At 43.2% G+C, this 21,384-nt stretch overlaps 3 protein-coding genes across 7 annotated transcripts; 2 read left to right on the top strand and 1 right to left on the bottom strand.

The window, feature by feature from the left end:
- The first annotated feature begins 288 nt into the window (after window positions 1-288).
- Window positions 289-6,107, top strand: khk (ketohexokinase). 4 transcript variants are annotated; one of them, XM_044025027.1, is made up of 9 exons: window positions 289-419; window positions 499-615; window positions 1,410-1,544; window positions 1,710-1,844; window positions 2,340-2,412; window positions 2,510-2,656; window positions 2,741-2,829; window positions 3,287-3,444; window positions 5,828-6,107. In XM_044025027.1, the coding sequence occupies exons 1-9, from the start codon at window positions 322-324 to the stop codon at window positions 5,929-5,931; spliced, it is 1,056 nt and encodes a 351-aa protein (XP_043880962.1). In that variant the 5' UTR covers window positions 289-321; the 3' UTR covers window positions 5,932-6,107. The 4 variants fall into 4 exon arrangements, with proteins under 4 accessions (XP_043880962.1, XP_043880963.1, XP_043880965.1 ...); XM_044025028.1 differs by lacking the exon at window positions 1,410-1,544; XM_044025030.1 differs by lacking the exon at window positions 1,710-1,844.
- Window positions 6,108-6,554: 447 nt separating this feature from the next.
- LOC122768335 (phospholipid transfer protein) lies at window positions 6,555-14,156 on the bottom strand. Its single transcript, XM_044024258.1, has 15 exons — window positions 13,784-14,156; window positions 12,824-12,956; window positions 12,645-12,744; window positions 12,420-12,548; window positions 11,878-12,033; window positions 11,531-11,594; window positions 9,372-9,527; window positions 9,094-9,270; window positions 8,949-9,008; window positions 8,356-8,520; window positions 8,197-8,264; window positions 8,070-8,112; window positions 7,887-7,950; window positions 7,017-7,093; window positions 6,555-6,880 (listed from the first exon to the last, which is right to left on the bottom strand). Exons 2-15 carry the CDS (start codon window positions 12,948-12,950, stop codon window positions 6,803-6,805), a joined length of 1,464 nt encoding a protein of 487 aa, XP_043880193.1. The 5' UTR covers window positions 12,951-12,956; window positions 13,784-14,156; the 3' UTR covers window positions 6,555-6,802.
- Window positions 14,157-14,369: 213 nt separating this feature from the next.
- On the top strand, window positions 14,370-20,735 carry ddx27 (DEAD (Asp-Glu-Ala-Asp) box polypeptide 27). 2 transcript variants are annotated; one of them, XM_044024257.1, is made up of 21 exons: window positions 14,370-14,577; window positions 14,948-15,097; window positions 15,178-15,237; window positions 15,315-15,486; window positions 15,778-15,830; window positions 15,904-15,990; window positions 16,249-16,354; window positions 16,431-16,604; window positions 17,424-17,574; window positions 17,659-17,758; window positions 17,849-17,990; window positions 18,137-18,290; window positions 18,414-18,495; window positions 18,583-18,760; window positions 19,012-19,118; window positions 19,237-19,333; window positions 19,695-19,786; window positions 19,940-20,060; window positions 20,388-20,481; window positions 20,568-20,627; window positions 20,703-20,735. In XM_044024257.1, the coding sequence occupies exons 1-21, from the start codon at window positions 14,494-14,496 to the stop codon at window positions 20,719-20,721; spliced, it is 2,283 nt and encodes a 760-aa protein (XP_043880192.1). In that variant the 5' UTR covers window positions 14,370-14,493; the 3' UTR covers window positions 20,722-20,735. The 2 variants fall into 2 exon arrangements, with proteins under 2 accessions (XP_043880192.1, XP_043880191.1); XM_044024256.1 differs by having other exon boundaries at window positions 20,385-20,481.
- Window positions 20,736-21,384: the final 649 nt, after the last annotated feature.

Genomic DNA, 21,384 nt, shown 5'->3' with positions numbered 1-21,384 from the left:
CAGGAGACGTGGTCCAGTTCTGCTCTCGTGGACCTGATGATGCTGACGATGGCGTCTATGTAACGACATCAGCAGCTCTTTAATTAAACCTCAGTGAAAATATTAAAGATTATATTTGAACATTTATGCGATTATCCGTCATTGTTTTTATGAATTTAACTGTTGGTGATGCAGAATCTGCAGAGTCTTGTTGTAAATGAGCTATTTCAAAACAGACGTAATGACATGAAGTGAACAGAGGGTGGCAGCACAGCAGTGAACATGTTGAACTGTGAGAGGAAATGACGTCAGAGTCCAGAGTGCAGCTGAGTGTGGATCGTCATGGACCAAGAAAACAGAAAGATTCTCTGCGTCGGACTCGTTTGTCTGGACATCATCAGCGTGGTGGACAAATATCCTGAAGAAGACACTGACAGCAGGTCAGTGATACACCTGTGTCAAATGTAGCATTTCATCATGTGTCACTGATGTCTGAACTAATGTGATGGTGTGTGACAGGTGTGTGTCACAGCGTTGGCAGCGAGGAGGAAATGCATCAAACTCCTGTACAGTTCTGTCTCTGCTTGGAGCTCAGAGCGCCTTCATGGGCTCACTGTGTGCTGGACCTGTGGCCGAGTGAGTACCAATCAATACAATAATCAGCATTCACTGTGTTTTATACAGTTTCACTTCCTCACGTTCAAAATGTTCAACTTTCTTTTTTTTTCACTATAAGTCTTTCAAATTAAAATGTCTTTCTTATGTCCAGATAAAAAAACACATCAAGTTTCCTGTGTTTAGTTTTATTTTGAAGAGCAGATCATAACAGTTTCCTGGTTTACTTTTATTTTGAAGAGCAGATGATAACAGTTTCCTGTTTTACTTTTATTTTGAAGAGCAGCTGATAATAAGAGTTTCCTGTTTTACTTTTATTTTTTTATTTTACTTTTATGTCTGTAGTTTTATTTTGAAGAGCAGAAGTTAACAATTTCCTGTCTGTATTTTTATTTTGAAGGGCAAAGGTTAACAGTTTCCCATCATTACTTTTATTTTGAAGAGCAGATGATGACAACAGTTTCCTGTTTTACTTTTGTTTTGAAGAACAGATGATAACAACAGTTTCCTGTGTGTAGTTTTATTTCGAAGAGCAGATGATGACAACAGTTTCCTGTTTTACTTTTATTTTGAAGAGCAGCTGATAATAACATTTTCCTGTTTTACTTTTATCTTGAAGAGCAGCTGATAACAGTTTCCTGTCTGTATTTTATTTTTTATAGAGCAGATGATAACAGTTTCCTGTTTTACTTTTATTTTGAAGAGCAGATGATGACAACAATTTCCTGTAGTTTTATTTAGAATAGCAGAAGTTAACACTTTCCTGTCTGTAGTTTTATTTTGAAGAGCAGAAGTTAACAGTTTCCTGTGTGTAGCTTTATTTTGGAGGATTTTCACAAAGTGTCCATTGATGTGTCTCTGGTTTGTGAGCATGCTCAGTGCGTCGCTCCAGCGTCCGTGGTCATCAGTAACGTGAGGACAGGAAGTCGCACCATCCTCCACATGAACAGGTTTGTGTCTCACTAACGTTTGTCTTTCAGGGACGTTGTTGACGTTGTGGTCATGGACGTCGGGTTCCACTGGTGTCCACCGGTGTCCGCTGGTGTCCACTGGTGTCCACTGGTGTCTCATTAATGTGAAGGACAGAGCTGAAATGTCTCTTGTCTCTGGTTCAGTTTCATTATGACAGATTTCTCATTCCGTTCGATCGATGTATCTGCGGTCAGCTGGCAGGTCAAAGGTCAAACCCCGTGTGCGTGTTGTGTGGTTTGTCCGTCCCGTGGATCTCGTACTGTCCTTCTGTCAGACATGTAAGACGACTTCTCAATCAATGACTCGTCGATGTCCATCTTTGGAAAAATCATCACAAACATTTTGATCTAAACAATAATTTTTTTTTAATTGTTTGTTGATCATGAATAAAAAAACATGACTAGTACGAAGACCAATCGCACAACATGAACCACTTTTGAGTCTTTAAACTCTTTTTTGAGTCTCTGAGTCTTTTGACTCTTTTTTGAGTCTCTGAGTCTCTTGAGTCTTTGAGTCGTGCAGACAAAGACATTTCCTGAAATTTCTTTTTCATAATGACAGAGAAAATGATTTTTTTGCGTTTCTTTGTGTGTCCGTGTGGATTTGAACCGAGCGTCATCCACTGAATGAATTGCAACATCGGGTGTTTGATGAAAACATGAATTCAGTCTGATCACATGATTGTTCTTTTTTTTCATGTGTGAATAAATATTTTATCAGAAATGTTCAAAAACATCATTTTCAACATAAACTCTGATGTCACTTCCTCTCAGGAATCTTCCCGATGTCACAGCAGACGACTTTTCCAAAGTTGACCTCAGTCAGTTCAAGTGGATCCACTGGGAGGTGAGCAGGGGTCAACAGCGCTAACCCACAAAGTTAACTACCAGACACAGTAGTATTTAGAACCAGGTGTAACTGTTGAACTGGTTTAAAACTGCAGGGTCGAAACGCTGCAGAGCAGATTAAGATGATTCAGCAAGTGGTGAAGTTTAACGAAGCGTTACCACGGCAACAGAGAATCAGCATTTCTGTGGAGATAGAGAAGACGAGAGAAGCATTGTACGAGCTGTTTCCTCATGGTGACGTGGTGAGAGGGTTAGGTTTCTCTCTAAGTAATAAGTCACTGCCTTTGATTTGTTTGCTCATGTGCTCATTTCACTGTGTCATTCAGGTGTTTGTTAGTAAAGATGTTGCTCGTCACTTTGGTTTCCAGTCGGCTGAAGCTGCTGTGAGAGGATTGTACCACCGAGTCAAAGACGGGTGAGACAGTCTCAGATGAGGATCTCTCTCTCTCTGGGCCTGATTTAGACGATCCAAATCACATGGTCTAAAATACATGTTCTAAAGGACGTGGTCTAAAGCACATGGTCTAAAGGACATGGTCTAAATGATGGGATCTAAAGCACATGGTCTAAAGGACATGGTCTAAACGATGAAGTCAAAAGCAGATGGTTGGCAGATTTTAATAGACCACACCCCATTTTAAGAGACCACACCTAATTTTAAAAGAACACGCCCTGTTTAAGAGGCCACACCCCCTTTTAAGAGACCACACCTCATTTTAAGAGACCACACCTCATTTGCTGCCTACACAACGGTAACTGTAGCAGTTAGAAGCTAGCAATGACACTTGTGCTACACTTGGCAAGTGTAAGATATAAGGCAGAGCCCTTTGTGTCCTGTGTCTCTTTCTCTGACCCATCTGTCTGTCCATCAGGTCTGTCCTCATCTGTCCTTGGGCAGAACATGGAGCAGATGCTTTGGGTCCAGATGGCATCGTTCTTCATTCTGATGCTTTTCCTCCTGAAGCGCTGGTTGATACCCTCGGTGCTGGAGACACTTTCAACGCTGCGGTCATCTTCATGCTGTCAAAAGGTAAGACATGTCCAACAGTGAGACAGCTACACAGTGTCCAACAGTGAGACAGTGTCTCTAATAGTCACTTTTTACTGGTCTCAGATTGAACTGTTGAGGTTCTCCTGAGGGACTTCCTGATTGGCTGTTGGTCATAACAAACACTGTGTTCTCGTATAAAGTGGTTCAAAGTTCACTTGTTTGACACACTGATTGATGATTGATTCTGTGGTTGTATCATCTGACCTGTGTCCATCTGTGGTCATTGGACACTTGAGTGAAGACATGAACAGAGTTGTAAACTGGTCACTACAAAGTTTCCACTGATCAGCCTCAGATCAGTAAAGCTGTCTCCAGGTTTGTGAAAATGGAAATGAAGCTTCAGCAGATCCAGGAGGAACAAAGCAAACCTTTGCTCTTCAGGTCTGCACAGTTACACAGGATTTGGAACAGGGTTAGAAGTGTTTCTCAGAGGGTTGTGGTGTGGAACTGTAGAACTATGGGATGTAAGAGGACAAACAGTGCAGCAGGTTTTCAGTGAGGGACCATTTTTATCAGGGTTTCTCCTTTTCCTTGATCCAGTTTCTAAGTTCAATGGTGAGAGTTTGAAGATGAAGTTAAGTTAGCGTCTGTTAGCATCAAACTGTTTCACAGCTGATGATGAGCCCATGAGGACAAGAGAGTGCACTCGTTTAGTCTGAAGTAGGTGAAACACGTGAACATCATGGTCAGTCGATGAAGGTTCAACCCTGCGACCTTGCGCTGGACAAACACATACAGTTGTGCGCAAAAGTGTTTGCCCCCTTCCCGATTTCTTATTTTTTAGCATGTTTGTCACGCTTAAATGTTTCAGATTATCAAACAAATATACATAGTAGACAAAGGCAACCCAAGTTAACACAAAATACAGTTTTTAAGTGATGATTTTATTTATTATGGGGCAAAAACTATCCAAACCATGGATGGCCCCATGTGAAAAAGTAATTGCCCCCCTTGTAAAATCATCAGGTCACTGTGGTTAGGATTAGGGTTTGGAAAATTTTACTTGCCACACACAGGCCTGATTACTGCCAGACCTATTGAATCAAGAGACGACTTAAATAGAACCTGTCAGACAAAGTGAAGTCGGGCAAAAGATCTAAAGCAATTCAGGAACAAATGAGAAACAAAGTTATTGACATCTATCGGTCTGGAAAAGGTTACAAAGACCTTTCTAAAGCTTTGGGACTCCAGAGAACCACGATGAGGGCCATTATTCAAAAATAGAGAAAACATGGAACAGTGGGCAACCTTCCCATGAGTGGCCAGCCGACAAGAATTACCCCAATAGTGCAGCGACGACTCATCTAAGAGGTTACAAAAGAACCCGGAACCCATCTAAAGAACTGCAGGCCTCACTCAGTGTTCATGACTCCACCATAAGTAAGAGACAGGGCAAAAATGGCCTGCATGGCAGAGTTCCAAGACGAAAACCGCTGTTGAAAAAGAACATTAAGGCTTGTCTCAATTTTGCCAAAAAAACATCTTGATGATCCCCAAGACTTTTGGGAAAATACTCTGTGGACTGACGAGACAAAAGTTGAACCTTTTGGAAGGTGTGTGTCCCATTACGCCTGGCGTAAAAGTAACACCACATTTCAGAAAAAGGACATCATACCAACAGTCAAATATGGTGGTGGTAGTGTGATGGTGTGAGGCTAATTTGCTGCTTCAGGACCTGGAAGACTTTGATACATGGAACCATGAATTCTGATGTCTACCAAAGAATCCTGAAGGAGAATGTGCGGCCATCCGTTTGTGACCTCAGGCTGAAGCGAACTTGGGGTCTGCAGCAGGACAATGATCCGAAGCACACCAGCAAGTCCACTTCTGAATGGCTAAAGAAAAACAAAATGAAGACTTTGGAGTGGCCTAGTCAAAGCTCTGACCTGAATCCTATTGAGATGCTGTGGCATGACCTTAAAAAAGCGGTTCATGCCCGAAAACCCTCTAATGTGGCTGAATGACAACAATTCTGCAAAGATGAGTGGGCCAAAATTCCTCCACAGGGTTGTAAAAGACTCATTGCAAGTTATCACAAATGCTTGATAGTAGTTGTTGCTGCAAACGGCGGCCCAACCAGTTATTAGGTTTAGGGGGCAAACACTTTTTCACACAGGGCCATGTAGGTTTAGATTTTTTTTCCCTCCCTTAATAATAAAAACCTTCATTTAAAAAATGCATTGTGTTTACTTGTGTTGTCTTTGACTAATATTTAAATTTGTTTGATGATCTGAAACAATTAAGTGTGACAAACATGCTAAAAAATAAGAAATCAGGATAGGGGGCAAACACTTTTACACACAACTGTAAATCACAAAAATCAATGTGTGAAAATAAATGAATCATTGTTATTTGTCTGTAGGTGGATGTTTACAGGAAGCTCTGACCTTCGGCTGCAGAGTGGCCGGCAGGAAGTGTGGTTTCCACGGTTTTGACAACATCAGTCAATATTTCACACATGAGTGAGACATCGTGAGACATCAGAGGTGTTGGCAAACATGAAGTGATCGATAATTATAAATGATTTACTGATATTACAATCCTAACAATAACAAACCCAGGAAAAAAGCTGCTAACTGATGTGAAACTGAATTGTAACGATTATGTGACAGAAAAAAACAATAAAGAGTTTATTGATTAAATCATGATTTAATAATGAAATATTTCTGTACCACGAGTTACCATTTACACATATATACATATACTGTACATATGTACATATATGTATATATACATATATATGCATATATTATATACATATATGTACAGTATATGTGTGTATATATATGTATATATAGATATATATTTATATATATATATACGTATACATATATGTATATACATATACATATATATATATATATATATATATATATATAGCATAGTTAAATTTACTGAATGTTTTGACAGGTTCTTATTTGCATCATAGATTATTATGAGAACTTTGATCTCATTCAGACCAAGGGTTAGATACAGGAGGTAAGGGTTAAGTTAAGTTAAGGTTAAGGGATTAGAGTTACATACAGAACTGTCTCCCAGTGTCAAAACATCTTTAAATTGTGACATTGAAGAATAAACAAAGACTAACGTTAACATGATGATCACAATGTTTAGATTTATTAGATTTGAACACAAACATAAGTCGTCCTGTTGCCATGGTTACAGTACAGACCATAAACAGTTTCATCAGTGTGTATTTACTCTAATATAGATATTGATCCTGTTTGATTTTTGTGCTGATCAGTTATCAAAATGGGGTTGTCATAGTAATCATACTGTCAGAGGTGTGTGCCTGTGTGTGTGTCTGCATGTGTGTGTGTGTGTGTGTGTGTGTGTGTTAGACAGTGCTGTTTCCTGAGATCATTTCTCTTAATCCTTTGCTGAAGTGCAGATTTGCTCCGATCACGATGAAACCCTAAATGAACACACACACACACACACACACGTATCTATTGAAACTGCACAAACTAACAAAATACAAAAATATTGTAAATTAATATAACATAATATAATATAAAACATATTATTTCTATAACACTGAACAGACTTACATTGTGATATTCAACCACCTCCTCAATGAAATCCATCCCATCAGCCAACGGGATCTGAACTCCTCTCTTAGTCCAGTCTGAACAAACACACACACACACATATTCAGTGTGATCAGATTCAGTGTGATCAGATTCAGATTCAGTGTGATCAGATTCAGTTTGATCAGATTGAGTGTGATCAGATTCAGATTGAGTGTGATCAGATTCGGATTCAGTGTGATCAGATTCAGTGATCAGATTCATATTGAGTGATCAGATCTCAGATTCAGATTCAGTGTGATCAGATTCAGAGTGATCAGATTCAGTGTGATCAAATTCAGATTCAGTCAGATTCCTCAGAGATTCAGATTCAGTGTGATCAGAGATTCTCAGGATTCCGATTCAGATTCGATCAGAGATTCAGATTCAGTGTGATCAGATTCAGATTCAGTGAGTCAGATTCAGATCAATTCAGGTGATGATTCAGATGATTTCGTTCAGATTCGTGTGATCAGATTCAGTGATCAGATTCATATTCGAGTGCTCAGATTCAGTGTGATCAGATTCAGATTCAGTGCGATCAGATTCCGAGTGATCAAATTCAGATTCAGTGTGATCAGATTCAGTGTGACCAGATTCAGTGTGATCAGATTCAAAATCAGTGTGATCAATTCAGATTCCGAGTGATCAGATTCAGATTCAGATGATTCAGTGTGACCAGATTCAGTGTGATCAGATTCAGTGTGATCAGATTCAGATTCATCGATTCAGATGTGATCAGATTCAGTGTGATCAGATTCAAATTCAGTGTGATCAGATTCAGATTCCGAGTGATCAGATTCAGATTCAGTGTGATCAGATTCTTGTTTAAATGTAAAATGAAATTCTTACTGTTGATCAAAGGAACCACTGACATTTGAAGCATCGTCTTCAGAGGAGCCTGGAGAGGAATGAGCTGAGAGACAGACAAGTGAGAGAGACAGACAGGTGAGGCAGACAGTTGAGAGAGGCAGATAGGTCAGAGAGACAGGCAGGTGAGAGGCAGACAGGGGAGAGAGACAGACAGGTACTCACAGCCAGAGACTCCAGTGCCGACTGATTAGAGAAGATTTTAAATCTGAAAGAAAGAAAAAAGCGTGTTTGTGTTGAAGTGTGTGCGCGTGTGTGTGTAAGTGTGTGTGCGTGTGCGTGTGTGTGTTACCTGCGTAGATCAGCATGAACCGCCAGTCTTTTTCCTTTCATTGAAACTTTTGCATTAAATTTTGTTTGCTGATGAAGAAAAAAACAAGAAAATCTGCATTAAAGAATGTGTGCGTGTGTGCGTGTGTGTGTGTGTGTGCGCGCGTGTGTGTGTATGTACCATGGTCATGCTGCTCAGCTGGACAGCAGCTTGCCCTGGGGGCAGAACCATCACCTTGACGACAGCCGTGACATCAACTGTTGCTCCTGATGTTTTAATGTGAGTTTTTGGAGGAGCGTTAACGTCGAGCTGCAGCGAGAATGGAGCGTCCACCAGAGCTGGATTCTACCCATGATGCACCAGGAGAACACAAGTACACTCATAACAGTACTGCACATGACATCACTGTGTCCCCACTGTGTTTCCACTGTGTCCCTACTGTGTCCCTACTGTGTCCCCACTGTGTCCCCACTGTGTCTCTACTGTGTCCCCACTGTGTTTCCACTGCGTCTCCACTGTGTTCCTACTGTATTTCCACTGTGTCCCCACTGTGACTCCACTGTGTCCCCACTGTGTCTCCACTGCGTCTCCACTGTGTCCCCACTGTGTTTCCACTATGTTTCCACTGTGTTTCCACTGTGTTTCCGCTGTGTTTCCACTGTGTTTCCGCTGTGTCTCCAATGTGCCCCCACTGTGTTTCCACTGTGTCTCCACTGTGTCTCCACTGTGTTTCCACTGTGTCTCCACTGTGTCCCAACTGTGTTTTCACTCACCATCATCATGATGGTTCCAAAGTACGTGGTTCTCAGCAGCATCTCTAGATCTTTGGACATCTGGAAAAAAACACATGTCACGACTCTATGGGGGTGTGGCCTCTGTATTCGTTGTTGTTTTGTTGTATGTGTGTGTGTGTGTGACCTTCTCATTGATGATGTTCATCTGGAAGATTCCGGCTCTGTAGTACGAGAACATCCCACTGTCGAAGAAGAACTCGGACAGAGCAAGATAAACCATTCTGTCGTAGCTGCTGATCACCGGCTCAACGGCACTGTTTACCAATGTGTCGCCATGGTGACTGAGGTCAAAAAACATCCCCTGTGCATACAAACAAACACACATGTTCATTGTCATGAAAGGATGACGATGATGATGATGATGATGATGATGATGATGATGATGATAATGAAGTCTCTGACCCTGAAGTTCATGTCGAGGCTCCTGGACGTCACCACTGGATCATCGATCAGGGAATAATCAATCCCAATAAACTGATCGACATCAGTTTTCACAGGAATCGTCTCCAACATCGAGTTCACATGAAGCAAGGCAGCGTGATCCAGCGCAGGACAGATCTGAGACCACAGAATCACAGACAGACAGACTGACTGAGAGACAGACATATCTGAGACCACAGAACCACCAACAGACAGACTGACTGACTGACTGACTGAGAGACAGATATATCTGAGACCACAGAACCACAGACAGACAGACTGAGACCACAGAACCACAGACAGACAGACTGAGACCAGAACCACAGGCACAGACTGAGACCACAGAACCACAGACAGACAGACTGACTGAGACAGACATATCTGAGACCACAGAACCACCAGACAGACTGACTGAGAGACAGACATATCTGAGACCACAGAACCACAGACAGACAGACTGACTGAGAGACAGACATATCTGAGAGAGACAGACAGACTGAGACCACAGAACCACAGGCAAACAGACTGAGACCCCAGAACCACAGACAGACAGACTGAGACCACAGAACCACAGACAGACAGACTGACTGAGAGACAGACATATCTGAGACCACAGAACCACAGACAGACAGACTGAGACCACAGAACCACAGACAGACAGACTGAGACCACAGAACCACAGGCAGACAGACTGAGACCACAGAACCACAGACAGACAGACTGACTGAGGGACAGACATATCTGAGACCACAGAACCACAGACAGACAGACTGAGACCACAGAACCACAGACAGACAGACTGAGACCACAGAACCACAGGCAGACAGACTGAGACCACAGAACCACAGGCAGACAGACTGAGACCACAGAACCACAGACTGACAGACTGACTGAGAGACAGACAGATCTGAGACCACAGAACCACAAACAGACAGACTGAGACCACAGAACCACAGAGAACCACAGACAGACAGACTGACTTAGAGACAGACAGATCTGAGACCACAGGACCACAGAGAGATAGACTGACTGAGAGACAGATAGATCTGAGACCACAGAACCACAAACAGACAGACTGAGACCACAGACAGACTGACGAGACAGATAGATCTGAGACCACAGAACCACAGACAGACATACTGACCGAGAGACAGACAGACAGACTGACTGAAAGACAGATAGATAGATCTGAGACCACAGATAGATCTGAGACCACAGAACCACAGACAGACATACTGACTGAGAGACAGACAGATCTGAGACCACAGAACCACAGACAGACAGACTGACTGAAAGACAGATAGATAGATCTGAGACCACAGAACCACAGACAGGCAGACTGAGACCACAGAACCACAGACAGACAGACTGAGACCACAGACAGACAGACTGACTGACTGACTGGGGAGACAGACAGATCTGAGACCACAGAAACAGACAGACAGACTGACTGAGAGACAGATAGATCTGAGACCACAAAACCGCAGACAGACTGAGACCATAGAACCACAGACAGATCTGAGACCACAGAACCACAGACAGACAGTCTGAGACCACAGAACCACAGACAGACAGATCTGAGACCACAGAACCACAGAGAGAGACTGAGACCACAGACAGATCTGAGACCACAGAACCATAGACAGACAGATCTGAGACCACAAAACCACAGACAGACAGATCTGAGACCACAGACAGATCTGAGACCACAAACCACGGACAGACAGACTGAGACCACAGACAGATCTGAGACCACAGAACCGCAGACAGACAGACAGAGACAGACAGATCTGAGACCACAGACAGATCTGAGACCACAAACCACAGACAGACAGACTGAGACCACAGACAGATCTGAGACCGAGAACCACATACAGACAGACTGAGAGACAGACAGTTCTGAGACCACAAAAACACAGACAGACAGACTGAGACCACAGAACCACAGACAGACTAACTGAGAGACAGGCAGATCTGAGACCACAGAACCACAGACAGACAGACTGACTGAGAGACAGACAGACAGACTGAGACCACAGACAGAATTGAAACCACAGAACCACAGACAGACAGACTGATTGAGAGACAGACAGATCTGAGACCACAGAACCATAGACAGACAGACAGACTGAGAGACAGACCTTTTGGTTGAGGATGAAACGCATCCCTGTCGTCAGAAAAGAGGCCAGAAAATCATAAACTCTCCTGAAAAAAAGATGAAAAATCATAATTATTAGAAACTCAACGTGTGAGTGAATGTGAGTGAATGTGAGAGTTAATGTGAGATAACAAGGTTAATCCCAATCATAACCAGGTTAATCCTAACCATAACCAGGTGAATCACAACCATAACCTAGGTTAATCCCAGCCATAACCGGGTTAATCCCAAACATAACTAGGGTTAGTCCCAACCATAACCAGGTTAACCATAACCAGGTTAATCCCAACCATACCTGATGCTTCTATATGAATGACGTCAGTGTGTTACCCGAGCGTTCCGCTGAACTTTGCCCTCATTTTGTTGATCTTGGCGTCACATGTGATGTTATTGATTTTCAGACGTCCTTGGTCGTCTCTGATCAGATTGAGGACGGTGTTGATGTTCACGCCTTCAGCCGACGCGTTGATGTTTCCTGTATCATAACTGACATGAGATCATCGTCAGACACACGCAGTGAAGTGACGCACACGCCGTCTTTCACACGTGTGACAACGTTTCTGTCATTAAAGTAAGAAATCATAATATTTACAGTGTTACTCAAGCTGTGTGTGTGTGTAACACAATCACTTCTATATACATGACAAAGTTATGATATGACGATATGACACATGACTTCAGGTGATCACATGAGGCAGGAAGTGAAGACAAGATGTGAGTTTCAAAATAAAACAAGCAAATATTAAAGATAAGAAAGGAAACTGGAAAGAATTCTGCATTCGAGACATATTTTTAGCTTTTAATGAATGGTGTGGACATACAGTGTGTTTAAGAGTGTGAGTCATTGTTTATCTTTTTTCAGGAAAACTCACAAGAACCAGTAAAGAATCTGCCGGTGAAAACTCAGTGTGATGGACGAGTTCTGAACATCGAACAACAAACCAACTTCAGGGACGAATCTCAGGTCCGAGTGAGTCAGATTCAGCTCAGTGATCTTCACACTGAAGACAGACACACATCAACAACCAGCTCAGCACTCTATATATACACATATGTAAATATAGATTTATATATATATATATATGAAGTATTTATACTCAGTGATGGTGTACTGGAAACGTCCTTCTCTGCCTTTCATCTCTGGCATCGTGATGTTACTAAGTTCCTCTTCAACAAACTTCTGAGTCTCTAACTTCACTGTAAACAAACATACAACAGGGGGCGCTGATGGCACAGTGCTGACTCATGTGAAGCAGGATCAGGTCTCTGTACTCACGCATGTCCAATCCTCTGTCAGTGATACGGATTTTACAGCCGGCAGGTTCAGCAGCAGCAAACATGGAGGACACCAAGGAGACAAGAAGGAGGAGCAAGAGACAGGAAGACATCCTGGACAGAGACATGACAACCTAGAAAACACAAGAATCATTCACGTTAATATTTACACAGGAAACAGACAGTCCACAGACTGTCAAACTGTCCACAGACTGTCCATCTGTCCTCTAAGTGTCCTGTGATGTAAACAGGAAATTGAGGTCACAGATGAACTTTCTCAGGCTGTTTAAAAAAACCTCTTCAACATGAACCGAAGTAACCTTTGTTTCTCTCTCACACACACACACACTGACAGACACATACACACACACACTACTACCCTTTAATTAAAATACCTCAGCTTGACCTCTGACCTCTGCTGCTGTTTCAGAATAACATTAACATGAACTAAGGAGGTGTGTTCTGTGGGCGGAGCTTAAAACATGCTCATCCTCAGTGAGAGACTTTTAATTAAAGACATGTCCACGATGAAAGAGGAGACATGTCCACGATGAAAGAGGAGACATGTCCACGATGAAAGAGGAGACATGTCCACGATGAAAGAGACATGTCCACGATGAAGGAGACATGTCCATGAAGGAGACATGTCCACGATGAAAGAGACATGTCCACGATGGAGACATGTCCACGATGAAAGAGACATGTCCATGATGAAGGAGACATGTCCACGATTAAAGAGACATGTCCACAATCAAAGAGGAGTCATGTCCACAATGAAAGAGACATGTCCACAATCAAAGAGGAGACATTTCCACGATGAAGGAGACATGACCACAATCAAAGAGGAGACATGACCACAATCAAAGAGGAGACATGTCCATGATGAAGGAGACATGTCCACACTGAGACAGAGGACATGTTAGCTCATGTGAGCACCTTCAATGTAAGAAGTATTACGTACTTGTCCTTTAAGTCACAGATCAGCAGCAGCTCAGACCTGGTCCTGGTCCTATGGTTCATGAATTCTGTTCCTCTGTCTGCTCTCTCCCTCTCTCTCCCTCTCTGACTCTGACTCCTCCCCCATTCCCCTCCTCTGCACTCCTCACTGTGTGTGTTTGTGTGTGTTTGTGTGTGTGTTGTCTTTATTCCGTGTGAGGGATTTCTGGTTCTTGTGTCTTTGTGAGGACCACATGTGGTCCTGGTCTCTCTTCTGTCTTGTGTGTGTGCGTGTGTCTGTGTGCGGTTTGATGACGTCAGTGTGGTTTTCCAGGAAAAACTCAATCTTCTTGGAAGATTTAAAAAAAAAAAAATCACCTCATGTGTCCTTGTGTGTGTGCGCACATCAGACACACACACACACACACACACAGATAATTAATATTATTATTAATAATCCCGTTTCATAATCTTTAATGTTCTATTATCTTTACGATTTAACCGATTTCATTTTAACTGTGTTTTTGTTTAAATATTGAATAAAAACCTGGTTACATTGTCCTCGTTTTATCTTCATGTATTTGAAAACAACACGTGACATTGTGACCCGGAAACAAACGACACTTACTTCCTGTTTCCGTAAACACGTGTGTGCGCACGCGTGTGTGAGTGAGAGCGCTCACGAACCGTGTAAACGACTTTAAACCCGTTTAAAAGTCTTAGTTCTGGTCCGCCATGTTGGGAGAATTAGGTTTAATCGGAACCATTCGGGACGAGGACCAGAGTCCGGAAGAACCCGACAGCGAGTCCGAGAACGAGGTGAGAGCGGGAAACAAACAAACAAACAAAAATGCATTAACGAACAAATATGATGTGATCTGTAACATCAGAGGTGACTGGAGGTGCTGAACGAGCCTCGTTCTGACCGGGTCACGAACCCGGGTCTTCTTGCTGCAAAGGCAAGAATGTTAACCGCTTGCCCACCGTGTGGTGAATCCGCAGAAGGAAAACACGTTTGTTTAAATACAAACACTGAATGCACTTTAATGGAACCAAGGTCACGAGGTTTAAATCATATTTGTGATTAATTACATGTGATGTCACAGATTCTAATTCACTGCAGGAAACAACAACAACAACAACAACGTGAAACCGTTTAGACTTAACTGTGTGTGTGTGTGTGTGTCAGGAAGCACCAATTGTCCTGAAGAGGAAAAAGAAGTTGAACCCTTCGAGGTCGAGAGACTTTAACAGTGACTTTCTGTTTGGAGAGCGAGACTGTCTGCAGCGTGATGATGACTGGGTGATGGCGGACGTGATGAAACAGCTTAAAAACAAGGTGTGTGTATGTCAGGTGAGTAGCCCCGCCCCCTCGCTGTCATCCTCTTAGGCTGTAACGGAAGTGTTGTGTGTTTTCAGAGAAGTGCGACAACTCTGGACCAGAAAATAGACAAAATTAGGAAGAAGAGAAAAGCTGAGGTACGTGCTGAGCATCTACTTCCTGTGTGGCCAGATGCTACTTCCTGTGCTGAGGTGACATTTGTTTTGGTCCATAGGAGAAGTTGTCTCAGACCGATGTTAGTGATGCTGCTGCAGAGAAGAACCAGGAGGACGATGAAGAGCAACCTGTGAAGATCACTGAAGATGAGGAGGAGGAGGAGGAGGATGATGAGGAGGAGGAGGAGGAGGAGTTTGATACAAGTGATGAGGAGATTCTCACTAAATCAGGTAAGTGAGTGGTGATTGTCACTTAAAGGGGAATTCTGGTATTTTTGACCTGAGCTATGTTTACAAGTGTGGTTTGTTCTTACAAAACATTTCATAATTGGTAGATCGTCATCTCCAAGTTATCTCCCAGTCATCTGCGAGTTATTTCCGAGCTGTCTCTGAGTCATCGGCGAGTTATCTCTGAGTTATCTCTGAGTTAATATCAACAAGTGCTTGGATTGTTATCGTTAGAGGTTCGTTTTCAAGACTTTTTAGGACAAAATATTAAAGGAAAGTTATTTTTCCTGTTAGACGTCCTGAGAGAGAAGGAACGACGAGGGAAGAAGAGGAAGACTGGAGAGGAGGTGATGATGGGACATGATGTCTTCACAGGTTGCTGTGCCTGGTTACCATGGTAACAACTGTCTCTGTGTTCAGGCCGCAGAGTCGTTCTACGAAGACGCGTCTCAGTATGATGATCAGCTGACCTTTGATGACATGAACCTGTCCAGGCCCATCCTGAAGGTAAAACACCTGAAACCAAATGATCCACAGATCAGTGGATCATAGGTTGATGTTCACCAGTCCTGGTACTAACCTGTTTCCTCAGGGAGCCAATCACAGCTGGATCACTAAGGCCTGAACTTAACTAGTCACATGGAAGTGTTTAATCCTTGGACCATTTATTCAGTCCAGTGTAGCAAAACTGTAACAGTCCACTGGAGGGCGGTGGTGCTGACTTCCTGTTGTTCTTGTTGTTGACTTCCTGTCACATGTCGACAGGCCATCACAGCTCTGGGCTTTAAGCAGCCCACTCCCATCCAGAAGGCCTGTGTTCCGGTCGGTCTGCTGGGCAGAGACCTGTGTGCCTGCGCTGCTACTGGGACAGGTAAACCAGGTTCTACTGGGACCGGGTCATGGTGCTGGGACCATGTAAACTAACTTGAGATTTTTTTTTCTCTTAGGGAAGACGGCGGCCTTCATGCTTCCAGTGTTGGAGCGCTTGGTTTATAAACCCAGGATGTCCCAGGTGACCCGGGTCTTGGTTCTTGTTCCCACCAGAGAATTGGGAATCCAGGTTCACTCTGTGGCCCGCCAGCTTGCCCAGTTCACCTCCATCACCACTTGTCTCGCTGTTGGTATGAGAGTTTGTGACAGACTTGTTTTTGGTTCTGGACTTTGTTTATTAATTGTTGGTCGACTGAAGCCCTGAAATTTCAACTCAAAATCAACTCGCCGATATTCTGAAGATATACTGTGTCAGTTCACTGTTCAGTGTGTGTGCGTGCATGTCCTCACACACACACACACACTGAACACAGGAGCTCAGCTTCACGGCTCACACACTAACAGATGCTGCAGTCAACGATTATTTGACTAAAACATTAAAATATGCAAATTCTAAACTCAAAACAGACAAGTTAGCTTAGCATTTTTATATGATGACCATGTTTGTAATCGAGCTGTGATATGAAAACTTGCTGGAAAATGTCTTTGATGTCTTTGACATGGATGTTAGAGGACGACTGACTGTAGCTCAACATTAAATAAAACCACCGGACTTTCACCGATCTTCTCTGAAGACACATCACATTACATTACATTACATGTCATTTAGCAGACGCTTTTATCCAAAGCCACTTACAAGGGAATTGAGTACAACCTGCCAGGGGTGGAGTTGAACTTCTTAACCACTGAGCTACCCCCACCCCTCCGCTGGACAGGCTGTTACCAGTGAAATATAGGTGCTCTGAAAACACCCCCATTAGCACTTCGTACATTCCTCCAGATGAAATCAAATTAACCATCTACTGTATGAAATTAACACGGCAAAAAGTCGACCAATCAGAATTTGAGTTGAACCAGAATGTATGGACTCATAAATTGACCAGTTGACTGGGACTTTACAGCCCTACTGGACTTGGGTTCTTAGGTGACCTGCTTTGGTTTAACTCTAGGTGGCTTGGACCTGAAGTCTCAGGAAGTAGCTTTGAGGGCGGGGCCAGATATCCTGATTGCTACACCAGGTCGACTGATCGATCACCTCCACAACACTCCGAGCTTCGAGCTCACGCACATCGAGATCTTGATTCTGGACGAGGCTGATAGGTAAACACTGACACCTGCAGGCAAGGAGGCATAACAGTCGCCTGTCTGTCTGTCTGACCTCACCTGTCTGTCTGACCTCACCAGGATGCTGGATGAGTATTTTGAGGAGCAGATGAAGGAGATCATCAGGTTGTGCTCCTACAGCAGACAGACCATGTTGTTCTCTGCCACCATGACAGACGAGGTACACACTCAACTCACAGTTGTACCACTTGTATCTCCAGGATGTGTCATGGGACTGGTTTTTAAGAGTGTCATATGACCTCTATTCCAGGTCAAGGACCTGGCAGCGGTTTCGCTGAAGCAGCCGATCAGGATCTTTGTCAACAGCAACACTGACGTGGCTCCGTTCCTGAGACAAGAGTTTGTCAGAATCCGACCGAACAGAGAAGGAGACAGAGAGGCTGTGGTGGCAGGTGAGTAATCGGGCTACTGAGTCTTCAGGCTACTGAGTCATCAGGCTACTGAGTCATCAGGCTATTGAGTCGTCAGACTACTCAGAATAGTGAGTACTGAAAGATGATTGTTGTTTCTGTTATTTGTTCTTATTGTGTTGTGGTAGCTCTGCTGACCCGGACGTTCCAGGATCATGTGATGGTGTTCACTCAGACGAGGAAACAAGCTCACAGACTGCACATCCTGCTGGGTCTGATGGGACTGAAGGTCGGGGAACTGCATGGAGAACTGAGCCAGAACCAGAGACTGGAGAACCTCAGGTACAAAGAACCTCTGGTTCATACACACAGAACCAGAGACTGGAGAACCTCAGGTTCATACACACAAAACCAGAGACTGGAGAACCTCAGGAATGTTCTGATCTCATTGTGTTTGTTCTTCAGACGTTTTAAAGATGAACAGATTGACATCCTGGTGGCAACGGATGTTGCAGCGAGAGGTTTGGACATTGATGGAGTAAAAACAGTGAGTCATGTTCCTGTGGATTCCTGGGTTCTTATGGAGATACTGTGGAGTCACCACATGTGACTGAATGTTGAACTCTCGTCTCAGGTGATAAATTTCACCATGCCGTCTACCGTCAAACATTACGTCCATCGAGTTGGACGCACAGCAAGGGCTGGACGCACTGGTCGCTCGGTGTCTCTGGTCGGAGAGTCAGAGAGGAAGATGTTAAAGGACGTGGTGAAGACCGCTAAGAACAGCGTGAAGGCTCGAGTCCTGCCACCAGGTACACACACCTGTGTCTGTCCTCTGTGGGTAGTTCACCTGAGACTGGTTAATTCAGAGATCCTGGTCATTGTCACTAGTTAGCTGTAGGTTGACTTGCTTGAGTTAAGTTTAAGATGTTTCAACTTTCATCTAAGAGGCTTCTTGAAAACATGTCTCTGTCCTCATTGTGTCTCTGTCCTCATTGTGTCTCTGACCTCACTGTGTCTCTGTCCTCACTGTGTCTTTGACCTCACTGTGTCTCTGTCCCAGATGTCGTCCTGAAGTTCAGAGATCTCATTGGTAAACTGGAGAAAGACGTTGATGCTGTGACGAAGCTGGAGAGAGAAGAAAGAGAACTGGCTGCGTCTGAGGCAAAGGTGGACAAACCTGAACACACGAGACAAACCTGAACATATGACATATGTTATATCATAATCTGGCTTCATAATATTATGACGTCAAAATCCAGTGATTTCTTTTATTTCCTGTCTTTAGTTGAATGTGGCTCAGAAGCGTCTGGATGGCTCCGCCTCTTCCTGTCAATCACAGAGAGATTGGTTTCAGACTCAGCAGGAAAGAAAACAGAGTCGCAGTGAGTTGAAATTTATGTCTTCACAGAGACATGTTTACTCATGTTGTCTCTCATGTGTTGTCTTTGTTGTCTCTCATCTTGTCTCCGTTGTCTCTCATGTTGTCTTTGTTTTTTCTCATGTTGTCTTCATTGTCTTTCATGTTGTCTTTGCCTCTCATGTTGTCTCATGTTGTCTCTCATGTTGTCGTTGTCTTTCATGTTGTCTTTGCCTCTCATGTTGTCTTTGTTGTCTCATGTTGTCTTTGTTTTCTCTCATTTTGTCTCCGTTGTCTCTCATGTTGTCTCCGTTGTCTCTCATGTTGTCGCCGTTGTCTCTCATGTTGTCGCCGTTGTCTCTCATGTTGTCGCCGTTGTCTCTCAGTGTCTCAGGCTCTGCAGGATTATGATCTCGCTCTCCGAGGGAAGAAGAAGAGAAAGAAGTTTGTGAAGGACAGCAAGAAGAAGGATCTGACGGTAAAATCAATAATCACTGATTTAAAAACAGATCACATTAATCTGATCTTATCTGCTGTAGCTGTTTAAGTCAAGTAAATAAAGTTGATTAAATTAAACTACACTTGATTTTCTCTGATGTTGTCTGTGATGTCCTTTCTGATGTGTCCTCAGTGTGACGAGCGCGCTCAGTTCGAGATCTTAAAGGCTCAGATGTTTGCTGAGCGGGCGGCCAAGAGAGAGAGACGACCAAAGAGAGCGAGAGCGATGCCTGAGGACGAGACGCCGACCAAAGGTCAAACATCAAAGTCTTTTATGTGGATTTATTGTCTTTGAGTCAAGTTTATAGAAACTTTGTCCTCCACATGAGGTCACGGGGTGACCGGGTGAAAGACGGGGTCACACCCTGGACGGGTCACCTGTCTATCATAGGGACAAACAACCATTCACTCACTGTATGGACAACTATTTCATTCCTGAATCTGTCTCTGTCTGTCTGTCTGTCTGACCGGCCAACAAGGTTCTACACTGATGGTTATGTCGCCCCCTGTTGGTATTGTGGACACATGTGGACTTGACGTGTGTGGGTGGGTGTGTGTGTGTGTGTGTGTCTGTGCAGCAGCCAATCAGAAAGCAGGAAAAGGAGGAAAGAAGTCGGCGTTTGACAAAGAGTTGACAAATACAAGCAAGAAGGCTCTAAAGAACTACAGAGGAGGGTGAGTCTGTCTGTCTGTCTGTGCACACCTGTCTCACCTCTGTCTGTGCACACCTGTCTCACCTCTATGTGTGTGTCTTGTCACAGGCCGTCCTTTGCTGACAGGAAGCGTCTCGGTTTGAACAGGAAGTCTTCTGGCGGTTCCAGGTGAGGTCTACTTCCTGTTTTGTCGTCCATGATAAACAGAGTCAAGATGGCCGACGCTCTGTTCTGTTCCATCAGGTTCAAGAAGAAGAAGTGAAGATGGTTGACTTCATCATCATCACAGTTGAACATTGTTTTTGTCTTTTATTCAAAGAATGTTGTAAAAATGAACCTAAATGTTAGCAGTTTTTTTCTTTGTAAGATTTAATGTCACAAAGTTTGGACAAAATCACAAACCAAATAAAAAGAAATAAAGAAGTTTAATGATTAACTTGTACTTTACTTTTGGAAAGGTGATCTAAAGTGAAAATGTGGTCGGAAAGTTTTTTTAAAAGTAGAAAGTTACAGTTAATCCAGGACTTAATGTCTCTGACACAACCTGATTTATTTCATCATTGATAAATATATCTGTGTATCATCTGCATCACAATGAAAGTGTTTATTGTTATTTCTAATAATGTTTCCTAAATGAAGCAAAAGTATAGGCCCGAGCACTGAGCCCTGTGGAACTCCACAATTATCTTTAGTTTGTAATGAGGCTTAATTAACATGAACAGACTAGAATCTATCAGATAAGTATGATTTAAACCAGCAGAGGGCAGCACCTGTGATCCAAGAGTCTGCTCCAGTCTCTGTAATAGATGATCAATGATTAAGATCTAACAGGACAAGAGACTAGACCATTATCTGAGTTACTAACTTTAACTAGTGCTGTTTATGTTTCACACAGTTTGTTTCACACAGTCACACATTCAAACAG

This window comes from Solea senegalensis, linkage group LG4 (assembly GCF_019176455.1).
Source record: "Solea senegalensis isolate Sse05_10M linkage group LG4, IFAPA_SoseM_1, whole genome shotgun sequence".
Classification (NCBI taxonomy): domain Eukaryota; kingdom Metazoa; phylum Chordata; class Actinopteri; order Pleuronectiformes; family Soleidae; genus Solea; species Solea senegalensis.
This window is presented reverse-complemented; position numbering and strand designations above follow the sequence as displayed.